Source organism: Chiloscyllium plagiosum, unplaced genomic scaffold (genome assembly GCF_037043375.1).
Source record: "Chiloscyllium plagiosum isolate Xiang-an unplaced genomic scaffold, Cpla_swu_hap1 HiC_scaffold_13, whole genome shotgun sequence".
NCBI classification, from domain to species: domain Eukaryota; kingdom Metazoa; phylum Chordata; class Chondrichthyes; order Orectolobiformes; family Hemiscylliidae; genus Chiloscyllium; species Chiloscyllium plagiosum.
The window spans coordinates 16,174,204-16,187,062 of record NW_028270151.1 but is presented as its reverse complement, the minus strand read 5'-3'; the positions used below and the strand labels follow the sequence as shown (position 1 = coordinate 16,187,062).

General features: G+C 42.1%; 1 protein-coding gene across 1 annotated transcript in view; it reads right to left on the bottom strand.

The window, feature by feature from the left end:
* aadac (arylacetamide deacetylase) overlaps positions 1-12,859 on the bottom strand; it is a 65,105-nt gene that overhangs the window by 27,908 nt on the left and 24,338 nt on the right. Inside the window, exon 2 of the mRNA XM_043702721.2 lies at positions 911-1,133. Within this exon, the coding sequence (XP_043558656.2) occupies positions 911-1,133 (223 nt within the window). The remainder of the gene's footprint in view (positions 1-910; positions 1,134-12,859) is intronic.

Below are 12,859 nucleotides of genomic sequence, written 5' to 3'. Positions count from 1 at the left end.
TCTCTCCTTCATGCTTTCAATATTCTCTTCAAACCATACTATTTGTCATTACAGCTACCACCTCTAGGCTCAAAAATATCAATTTTTTTTTTTTACAAAACAATATGGAATGTTTGGCTGTGTTGAGGTCGTTATGCAAGTCTAAGTTGGTAAGAGCTATCTACTTTGACCATCACCATATGTGCTACATAGAATTGAAGATAGACAGCTACAAATATCGCCAAGGGGATCAAAGAAGAAATCGCCATGGCAATGCACACCAAATTCTGGATCATTAGTATATAGTGGGAAAAGCAATATCAACCCCCTGGGGAGCTCCACTACAAACCTTCCTCCAGCCCCAAAAATAAACTTTGATGTTTCCATTTCCTTACTCATTGCTACTTACACCTTTTGTTCCATGTCCTACAACTTTCCTTGCTAGTCTGTTGTGTGGCATTGTTTAAAAATGCCTTTTGAAAGTCCATGGGCACCAGATCAACAGCGTTACTCTCATCAACCTTTGCTACCATCTCTTCCAAAAAGAAACTCCAGTGAGTAGTCAAGCACAATCTAGGCTGTTGCAGTGTTTAATGGATGTTCTAATGTTGCAGGTGGTACCTTTCAGATAAGATGCTAAACCAAGGTCCCCATTTGCTCTCCTAGCAGGAAGTAAAAATATTCCAAGAGGAGCTCAAGAGTTCTCTCCAATGCTTTGGTCTATTTGCATCCAGGGATCAGCATTCCTAAAATGAATTATTTAAAGTTTTCTATCATTACTGAGCATAGGACTTTGTTGTATGCAAATGGGCTGTCATTTGTCCTACACAAAGGGAGTGGCTACATTTCAGACGTTCTTAAAATGGTTGTTCAATGTGAAAGGTGATATACAAATTTCTATTGTGCTTTACAGGGTAGTTTCACAACTTACTTGCACTCCCTAAACACCATCCGCCCCCATGCATGTAAATGACTGCTCGTCTCAGTTTCGGGAGAAGATTGTTCGGATTGTAGACACGAACTGGGACCTGGTTGAAGGTGGTGTCCATCACGGTGACATTATCATCAAATGAAGGACCCACTAACTCCACTGTGGTGAGGACCATCATCATCTCCATGTAATGTTTGAATCCAATGAGTTCACTCAACTCAGCCTGGAATGTAGACACAGAAACAGACATGTAAGTTACCTTCATAATTTGTGTAGTTGCATTAGCTTCCTCTAGCCCTACAACCTGCCAAGATCCCTATCCCCTCCAATTGCGATCTCTGGCACATCCCTGATTTCCTTTGCTCCGTTACGATCAATGATGCCTTCAGCTGTTTAGGTCCTAAAGTTTGGAACTACCTCTCCATCCCTTCCTCTCAGTTAACATTCTCACAGCTAACATGGAGTTTTACAGGACCTTGGATTCTGAAGAAAAACCAATGGATTTGAAATGTTAATGCTGATTCTCTCTCCACCGATACTGCCAGACCTGCTGAGTTTCTCCAACGGAGAGGACTGGAAGAGACCCTTGCCAAATAGGCTGAGCCCAAGCTAATGGCCCCTTCTCTGTTAGATGGTATCTTGATTCCTCAATGCAACTTATAAATGAAAAGTGGCAACACCTAGAGTAGGCGGAGTCTGTTAGTTTGTTTTTCTTTTCCAAAATATGGGGTCCATTACTGAGCAACACAGAGGCCCTTCAAGGGACAATTGCATTAATCATCCACTTACAGGGTACATGTTAAAGTCAATTCATGCAATATCATGGTGCAGGCACAATGTCCAATCATGCAGAGTTTAAATGTCAGTCACAAGCAATGCTGACCATGTCATTGCAGATTGAAGATAATCATCTCCATGAAGTAGGAATAATCGCAAGTGACATTCAAAGCGCCTCTTAAAAGTAGTACCTGTGGGACCTTGCAGGTTGCATTGCGGTGTGGAACAGATTCTCTTGCTGTAACTTGCGTGTAATGTGATGCACAAGTATCAAGTAAGATGCTCTTATATGCTTGATCCCTTTCGTCAGAGGTAGATTTGGAGAAAAAAAGTGCACTCCTCATGTAACGTTTGTAACATCCTTCTCTGTGGCATTACTGGTGCTGCATGCGTCACAATAAAGCTCCAATGTCAAAGGACCACATCGATGCATTCCGCAGCTCCTTGTTTGGAGTGCTCCATTTCCCACTGTATGGAGGAGGATGGTAAATCGTTATTTGCAATTGATGCAAATGCTGACTGCTCACATTACTAAAACGACCTCTTCTCTTTCTTCTGCTTCCTAAACAGACTGATTGCAAGTGTGACCAATAAATCCAGACACAGCAGGAGTTATTGCCACTGTTGCTACAGTGTAATGAAGGAGAGGAAGAACAGTTGGGTCAGCAATTCCTGGACCAGCAGCAACCTCCAATGGATGTTGAGTAGCCTCCACAACAACAAAGGCCAGAGCTACAGATGTGCAGGAGGACCAGAGTCCTTCCTTCTCAAAGAGTATTTCCTCTGATGAAGGTGTATTGTCACCACAGACTGAGGATGACATGGAACACACGTGCTGCTGGATCAGGACCTGTGACCTGTCAGGATGGGTGGCCATTCTTTCCTGGTGAAAGGCAACAAAAAAAAAAAAAAATCTGCAGATGTTGGAATCCAAAGTAGATAGGAAGGAGGCTGGAAGAGCACAGCAGACCAGGCAGTATCAGGTGGTGGGGAAGTCAACGTTTCGGGTGTAACCCTCCTTAAAGAACCTATTGGCCAGCAAGCTAACAGATTCATTGATCTTTTATGCAATTGGATCCTTCCTGTGTGGGATCCCTGAGCTATCCGCTCACAAATACAAAGACAGTTACCGCTTCTGTTTGTGCCAGATCACACCACTTCATCGCACCTCCCTATGACAAGGTCAGTGCTGCAGCCCAAGCAGTAGGATACAGTAAGTTAGGTGGCTTCCCCCGGATACCAGGTATAAACAGACTGTGCACGTATTGCATTGAAAGCATCATATCATAATGCAGCTGAGTTCATCAACATAAAAGGGCTCTGTTCCATCAGCGTGCAAGTGAGTTGTGATCATTAGTATCACCTCTTAAGAAATGTGCACCAGGTATCCTGGGAGCTGCCATTATGCCTATACCTGCAGGAACGCTCATTCAGTGTTAAGGACCAAAGTCTTACAAGGATGGTTGCTTGGGGACAAGGTCTATCTTCTGTGACCATGGCAATCCCATGACAAGGCCAAATGTAGATACAATGCAGGCCATTCTTGCACAGGGTCATGGGGGAGCAGACAACAGGTCTTCTGAAGAGGAGGTTCTGATGCTTGGAGTGGTCTGGCGAGAGGACTTAGAGTCCATCCCAGAAGGGGTGTGCCAGGTAATTCTACAACACACTGCACTACTGGAGAAGGCAAGGATGCAATGTAACTGAGGCTGATCAACAGAGAATGGGAATAGTCTGAGGAAGGAGGAGGAGAAGGAGGACGAGGACACTTGAGGAGGAGGTTCATCACCATGTGTGGAATAATAATGCCGCATTAGAGGGCTCCAAGCCAGATAAGATTTAATTGACAACAAAAATAGAAATTGCTGGAAAAGCTCAGCAGGTCAGGCAGCTTTTCTTTTGGGTTTTAAGATTTAATTAACACCTGGTTCCAATGTTTGACTGTAAATTTGTTAATAAAAAAGGTAAGAATGTATTTCTGCTCCACGAGGCAAACGTGGCTTCTGTTTGACTTCTATTCACTTTTGGCGTCATTGAATGATCTGCAGCGAATGAAGATATTCCCTTATAGGTGATGGTTCCACATTGTTCCATGGACTATGGTGGATACAGAGTACAGAGCAGTAGTGACCTGGATATTGTAAGACGGGATTCTGCTCAGTACAGGTCGGCTGTGTGGCCATTACTTAAAACAGTGATAAATGTAGGTACATTTAAGAAATCAACTGTGCCACCTGAAAACCCTGGGAAGCAGTGGTTTGCGAATGACTTCCCACTATCTGCACAGTGAAGGCCAATACTTGACCGGATGAAGGTCCACAGAAGGTGTTGGGGCCATGGAACCCAACACATCCTGGAAGTTGAAACTTTATTGCTGGAACAGCACAGCAGGTCAGGCAGCATCCAGGGAACAGGAGATTCGACGTTTCGGGCACAGGCCCTTCACCGGCTGCAGCCGGTGTGGCCTCCTCTATATTGGGGAGACAGGCCGCCTACTTGCGGAGCGATTCAGGGAGCACCTCTGGGCCACCCGGACGAACCAACCCAACCAACCTGTGGCACAGCATTTCAACTCCCCCTCCCACTCCACCGAGGATATGCAGGTCATTGGACTCATCCACCGCCAAACCACAACAACCCGACGGTCGGAGGAGGAGCGTCTTATCTTCCGACTGGGAACCCTCCAAAGCTGCAGCCGGTGTGGCCTCCTCTATATTGGGGAGACAGGCCGCCTACTTGCGGAGCGATTCAGGGAGCACCTCTGGGCCACCCGGACGAACCAACCCAACCAACCTGTGGCACAGCATTTCAACTCCCCCTCCCACTCCACCGAGGATATGCAGGTCATTGGACTCATCCACCGCCAAACCACAACAACCCGACGGTCGGAGGAGGAGCGTCTTATCTTCCGACTGGGAACCCTCCAACCGCAGGGGATGAACTTGGACTTCACCAGTTTCTTCATCCCCCCTCCCCCCACCTTGTCTCAGCCGGATCCTTCCAGCCCGGCACCGCCTTCCTGACCTGCAGTCTTCTTCTTGACCTCTCCGCCTCCACCCTACTCCGACCTATCACCCTCACCTTGACCTCTTTCCACCTATCACATTTCCAACTAACGTTACCACATCCTGGAAGTGGCAAGGACTTCCACCTACAGTGAATGGGAGAATCAGGCTGGCATTGAAGGAGAGGAACTGAAAATGTGTTGCTGGAAAAGGGCTCATGCCCGAAACGTCAATTCTCCTGCTCCTTGGATGCTGCCTGACCTGCTGTGCTTTTCCAGCAACATATTTTCAGCTCTGATCTCCAGCATCTGCAGTCCTCACTTTCTCATTGAAGGAGAAGAGCATGGTACCATGTTAGGTGAGGCATGTTTGAGGTAAATCATACAAGAAAACTTACTTGACCTTGTGGAGAGAAACCCTCTGTAAAACTCACTGAAAACGACACTTAGCATTTCAGCCCTTTGTATCCGCTATCTCAGCCATTGGTGCCTTTTTAGTGGCCTGGATTTACTCTGATTTCTTAGGTGGTTGCAAACACTTCCTGCTCCCTTACTTTTAACTCCAGTTATCTGGAGGATTTATCCTGGGGTGACTTCCTAGTTCTCATCTATTTCCAGTCCCTTGGCAATATCATCTAAAAATGTCAGTTTTCACGTGTCCACTCAACAGTCACTCATGTTATAGAGTCCAAGTTATACTGCATGGAAACAGACCCTTCATAGAACAGAACAATTCAGCGCAGAACAGGCCCTTCAGCCCTCGATGTTGAGCCAACCTTGAACTATTCTCAGCTCGTCCCCCTACACTATCCCAAAGTCATCCATGTGCTTATCTAAGGATTGTTTAAACCTCCCTTGTGAATATTCAGTTCAACTCATCCATGTCGACTAAGTTTCCCAAACTAAACTAGTCCCACGTGCCTGCATTTGGCCCATATCCCTCTAAACCTTTCCTGTTCATGTACAATATTGTAACTGAACCTGCATCTACCACTGCCTCTGGCAGTTCATTCTACATACGAACCAGCATCTGAGAAAAGGTTGCCCGTCAGGTGCCTTTTAAAATCTCTTTCTCCTCTCACCCCCGCCCCTAAAAATATTTCCTCTAGTTTTGAAGTCCCCCATCCTAGGGAACAGACCTTTGCTATTCATCTTATCTATGCCCCTTATGATTTTATAAGCCTCTATATAAGACCTCAACCTCCAGGGAAACAGCCCCAGCCTATTCTTATAACTCAAGCCCTCCAATCCCAGCAATATCCTGGTAATCTTTTTCTGATCCCTCTCCAATTTAAATAATAGCTTTCCTATAGCAGGTTGCCAAAAAAGCTACAAAGCAATAAAACTCAAAATGTGAATCAAACAAAACTATTAATACGTCTAACAAATATCACATCACAAAGGGGAGATGGAAATATATTTATATTTATATTTTTAAAAAGTTGAACTATTTGTCAACTTCATTACGTGGATTGTATTTCAATGCTTTTAATGATCTGAAAATCTAAAGGGAAGAATTATGTTGTAGGTTCACAAGCTAACACAAAACACATGTATAACTTGTAGGTTTAGCTTGAAGCATTGCAACTTCGAAGAGAAAATTTCAAAAATGCATCTCATCATAATATTAGTCTCAAATCTAGTGCTGCTGGCAACCCTCCAACTTCAATTCTGATGACAACTGTATCAGAATTCCAAAGGGTTGTTTAACTTTTCTGCCATAACACATCCCATGTCTGCTACTCGAAGTGTCAGACAAATACGGTGTATAAATGTCAATATTTTGCCAAGTTAGAGTGTGCAGTTACTTACTTTGCAACACATCTCCCACAGCAGATACAAGACAAAACTGGAAACTATCCCTGTTTGAATCACCACTGCAGTCAATGACCAATGAGAAGCCTCTGCTATTGCCCGGAGAGGTTGGCTACTAAAACATAGAACATAACAGCGCAGTACAGGCCCTTCGGCCCTTGATGTTGCGCCGCCCTGTCATACTAATCTGAAGCCCATCCCATCTACACTATTCCATGTACGTCCATATACCTGTCCAATGATGACTTAAATGTACTTAAACTTGGCAAATCTACTACCGTTGCAGGCAAAGCATTCCATATCCTTACTACTCTGAGTAAAATGCAAGATAGTTGCCTCCTTCAATCAAGCAATCAACTGACAGGCCAGCAAGCATCAAAGAGGAAGTAGCACACACAATGAGCATCACTGCTGCTTTGCAGTGCCAGGGACCCAGGTTTGATTCCAGCCTTGGGCGACTGTCTGCATGAAGTTTGCACATTCTCCCGGTGTCTGAGAGTTTCCTCCGGTTTCCTTTCACAGATGTGCAGGTCAGGTGAACTGGCCATGTTAAATTGCCCATAACGATAAGTGCATTAGTAGGCAATAGGTGAATGGGTCTGGGTGGGTTGCATTAGTAGGCAATAGGTGAATGGGTCTGGGTGGGTTGCTCTTTGAAGGTTCGGTGTGGACTTGCTGGGCCGAACGGCCGGTTTCCGCACTGTACAGAATCTAATCTGATCTAATCAATCAATCATTCTTCATATATAAATATGATTATACATATTGCAAATCGCATCAAATGGCTTACAGCTCAAATTTCAAAGACAGCAAATGTCCATCAAAATAGCAGAAAAAGAGATTTCCTTTGTTTCCTGCCTTGTTTTCTTCCCTAAATGGTTTGCCACTTAATATTCTTGAAATTACAATTTTTAAGGGTGGTTATTACAACCACCCAACTTTTAATGCAGCATATTCTATGCGAAAAGTGAACTGGGAGGAACAAACATTTGCAGCATTATCAGGAAGTCATCAATCTAATATGCGTACAGACAAAACTATTAATTCAGCCTAATCTGTTGTTTCCAGCTTCAAGTTATCAAGAAAATTCATAGTCAAAGGAAAAGGGCAAAGAAATTAAATTGAAAAGGTGTCTTCTAAAGTGAAGCCCATTCTGGCACAGAAACAAGAGGTCAATGGCCCCTCATGCTGAAATTTGATGGTGGTGACCAGCCAAGCAGATATTCACAGCATTGATAGCCAGCTACCATAAATATTTGTCAATCTTGTACCTCAAAAATCAATTTATGCAGGCAAATCTTCTCCATTTCCCCACTAATTTTTAAACTTTGACCTCCCCTCCCATGAATAGCAACTCAGTGGATTACAACAATCACACCCCACCACAAACACTTGACTGAATGACGTTTAGGGAAAAAAAAAAATGTCATTAGCCTTAACTGTGAAAATTATCTTAATTAGTCTTATTCTTGTGTGCACTTACACAGTCGAAACCATAATACCCCTCTTGAGCGTCTGAGATCAGCTATCGCACTGGCTAACCCAGCACAGTTTCAGCACTTAAAACTGCATCACATCTTTCAGTGAAATGCACAGTTGTAGAGTTGTACAGCACAGAATCAGACCTTTTGGTCCAACTCGTCCATGCCGAGCAGATATCCTAAATTAATCCAGTCCCATTTGCCAGCATTTGGCCCACATCCCTCTGAACCCTTCTTATTCATGTACCCATCCAGATGCCTTTGCGATGTTTTGTGTACCTTTCAAACACATTAGTCACACAAAGGGCAAAGTGACTTGATGACTGCAGGTAAACAACATTACTGGATTAAACAGTGCGATGTGTTGCCAAGAACCAGGTCTGGAGTAATGACGTTTGTCAGCATAGTAGGTTCAATGTTTTTAAACTTTAAGAGCTACAATTATCATAAATTGAACAGCAGCTAAAATTACTTTGCCTCTGAAATGGAGCCAAATGAGTTTAAAATGTACTCCTGTCAGATTTCTGTCAATTCAATTAGTTGAATCTGCTGCCAAATGAATTGCAAGATGGAGTGAATGGAGGAGGTTGAATTGGCCATGCAAGTTCCAAACACATGTTAACATTTTTCTTTGCTGTTTCAAGATTTAAATGTTCAATAAAATTTTATAGCTCATTTGACTGGTAAATGAGAAAAATAACCGATATTTTGTAAAAGTTAAAAAAAAGCTTACCAACCTCACCAAACAACAGATTTTCCAATGTTACAAAGCCAACTGTTCAAATGGACAATTGGCTTGTTCACCATTTTTCTCAACATTGCGACTGGCACTAAATGCCAGATTGCTATTCCAATACTGGATGCCAGATGAGCTACAATTCCAAATATAGGAAGGTTAAAGTAGTGAGGTTTAGTTGCTGCTGTAATCTCCATTCTTTATATCCCAACTTCATTTCTATGCTTGGCAACAGAGACAGAATCAGACTGTTCATACAATCTTGTTATTATACCTGACCAAGGATCAACTCTGGGCCACATATCCATGCCACCAAAACTGTCGATTTCCACCTCAGCCTCATGCAACCGTGTCTCAATTTATTGGACCTGAAACTCCCATTCATGCCTCTGTCACCTCTATACTTCAACTATTCTAGCAAACTTTTGTTGGGGTTGCTTTGTTCATATGCATGACATGGGCATCACACCATTTAATGCCCATCTCTCATTGCCCTTGATGAGCTGACTTCTCAAACTGCTGCAGTCCATTTGTGCAGCTAGACCCACAATGTGTTTGGAAGGACGTTCAAGGATTTTGACCCGGTGACACTGGAGAAGTGCTGATATATTTCCAAGTCAAGATGATAAGTGGCTTGGAGAAGAACCTGCAAGTTGTGGTGTTCCCTTGCATTTCCTACCCTTGTTCTTTTACATGGTAGGGATAATGGGTTTGAAATGCCTGTCTAAGGAACCCTGTTGAATTTCCTTGCTACACACTATTTGGTGTAAACTTTATCTGCAATTCTGCTAGGTGCATTTACTCACCCAATCCTGTGCTGGCTGACATCGCCTCAAATTTTTAAATTGTTTACTTTAAATTACTACATTATCTAGACACTAATTAGTTCTAAGGTCCTATAGCTCTAAAATCCTTCAAATCCCTCCCCTTCTCCAGTTCTGCACTCCTGAGCTTTCTGGATCAGAATTATACCACCATTGGTGATTGTGCCTTCAGTGTTGTCCCTAAGATTTGTTATTCTCTCCCAAAAATCTTTGTTCAGGGGTAGGGAGGTTCACCATAATTTCCCTGGAGAAAGTGATAGTGAGATGTCCTCTTAAACCATTGCAGTCATGCGATGCAGGTGGACCCACAATGCTGTTAGGAAGGAATTTGACCCACTGACAGTGAGGGAGTGACGATACAGTTCAAAGTCAGGATGGCACGTAGCTTGGAGGAGAACTTGCAACTTTTAGTGTTGCCATGTACTTGCAGATATTGCCCTTCTTGGTGGTATAGCTCAAGTTTAGAGGTGCTGTCGATTAAGGTTTAATGAGTTACTGTAGTGCAACATTTGAATGGTACACATTACTGACACTATCTCTATTCCTTTAACATTCCACTTTTTAAAAGTTGATTTCCAAAGCTTTTGATAATTCAATCTAATATTTCCTTATGCTTCAACATTCAACATATTTTGGAAACCTGAGAAACAATTTAGTATTTATTACCTTTAACAGGTGCTACAGAAATGCACAAACGTAGTTACATTTTGTTCATTCATTTCTTGATGGCTCGAAAGGTCTGACTTCTCTTATCTGCAGATTAGCCATGAGTGGCTGCTCTCATTGACTGACAGATTAATAGGTGATCCCTCATTAAAGACAATCACCTGATGAAGGAGCGATGCTCCAAAAGCTAGTGTGCTTCCAATTAAACCTGTTGGACTATAACCTGGTGTTGTGTGATTTTTAACTCATTAAAGGAGTTAACCAATTATTCTCACCCTGTTTTAGCCCACAGCCCTACATTTCTCTTTTCATGTGTCCACCCAAGGGACAGTTACAATTTCATTTTCAAGTAGCACATTCCAGATCATGACAGATTTAAAAGAAGCAGAAGAGAGAAAATATTTATGTCCTCTGGTTACTGACCCAATTCAACAGTGAACGGAGTTGTATCTATTCAATCCAAACCCCTTGGATGATGGTAAGGCATTGACTACAGGGGAGCTCAATACTGTCGGCTTTATGTAATGGATAGCTACAAGGGCCCTCTTATGGAGCAGTGGTAGTGTCCCTGCACCTGGACCAGAATGATCTGAGTTTAAGTCCCACCTGCCCCAGAGATGGGCAATAAAGTTTCAGAAACAGTTAATTAGATAAATAGGTTAATGGGAAGCTGGAAACAAACAAGGAGACAAATAAAGGGATATATTTAGCAATGAAATGATGTGAGGTGGGTTGAGGCTTATGTGAAGCTGAAACACTGGCAGAAGGCTTTTTGTTCTACATGGTAACCTTCAATACACAAATGTTGTTCTTTTCTTTCTGTTTCAGTGTTAAATATTATTGTAATAAAAATGTCATTTAAAAGCGAGACTATGAGTGGATTTCAGATCCAGGCAGCAAATTCTCAAAACATACAATTTTCTTGTTATTATTCCTGGCCCATTAGTTGGCACTTCAATGCTAACCTGCAGATGATCAATTCAGAGAGAACACATTTTACAATTGAAAATAATGCAATGCCCCATGGTACACCCTCCTCCAGTAGGCATTAAACACAGCAGGAAAGACATCTACATTACCCAACCATTTAACTCCTTAGAAACAGTCTGAGCCCACTCACACAATAATGCTCACTTTTGTAATTGTAATTGCTGCCACAGTGTACAGTATATGGTGAGAAGTGACAGGTATAGATAATATCATTTTTAAAGTTTGGATTTCAAACTAGTAGTTTGGGTATCAGTTACAATTGTGAAGGCATGGAGAGAAGACGTGCTTAGAGAATCCTTCTAGAATCAAGATCTACTCCAACTTATGTCAAAGAGCAAATAAACACAATGTTGGAGAAACTGAGCAGTTCTGGCAGTTTCTGTGGAGAGAGAAATTGAGTCAATGTTGAGTACAGAATGACTGGGGCTGTTTTCCCTGGAGCGTCAGATACTGAGGAGCGACCTTATAGAGGTTTACAAAATCATGACAGGAATGGATAGGATAAATAGTCTAAGTCTTTTCCCTGGGGCGGGGAGTCAGAACTAGAGGGCATCGGTTTAGGGTGAGAGGGGAAAAATTTAAAAGGGATCTAAGGGGCAACGTTTTCATGCAGAGGGTAGTGCGTGTTTGGAATGAGCTGCCAGAGGAGGCTGGTACAATTATAACATTTAAAAGGCATCTGGGTTGGTACATGAATAGGAAGGGTTTAGAGGGTTATGGACCAAGTGCTGGCAGATGGGACTAGATTAGGTTAGGATATCTGGTTGGTAAGGACGAGTTGGGCTAAAGAGTCTGTTTCTGTACCACACATCTCTAGGACTATGAATCTAAATCAGATTTCATTCTGGGACTTTATTTTTACAGCAGCAACACCTATTGTAAAACCTTAACAACATGCAATGTTGTGCATTCTTTTTGGTGTGAGCACAAAAACAATCTTTTGGAGAAAAGGAACTTCACTTATTCCAAGCCAGTTTTAGAATAAAACATTTCTTGATGACCATAGGATGCAGCATTGCACGGCTCTCTCCTACAAATAGTATCCCAGTAGCCTCTCTTTTTAAGTTCTAAGTATTAAATACCCAGTGCCCTTTACTTCTGCTTCCTGAGCAATTTAATTAGCATTCATTGCACAGGTTCTAATCTGATAAAGTGTATCACTCATTCAAATAGAAGTTGCTGGAATTTCATTTTGTGAAGTTTAATTTTAATCCCATTTAATTTGCACCATTTAATCACTGCATAGTTCTCTAGGAGACATTCAAATGGAAATCAAAATAGTTTGTGCTTGGCTTTCTATTATATTTTCTTGGAAGAGTTTTTTCAAAAAAGAGGTAGTCTTCCCCCATCTGATACATTTTAGCTATATACACATTAAATATATATATTATTTACAAAATATTATAGTGTGTGTACATTTACGCACAGTTTGGCAGCTCAACATTCCCAGTTTCAGATGCTATTGGAATGACAGAAAAAGATAAAAAATATTGGGAGTGGCATTTTTGATTAAGGAAACCATTACTGCTGTAACTAGATGATATTTCTGAAAAATTACTCAATGTAAATATATGGATTGAAATTAGAAATAAAAAGGGAATGAATTATAGACCTTCCCATAGTCAGGAGGAGATTGAAAAACAAATATACAGAGAG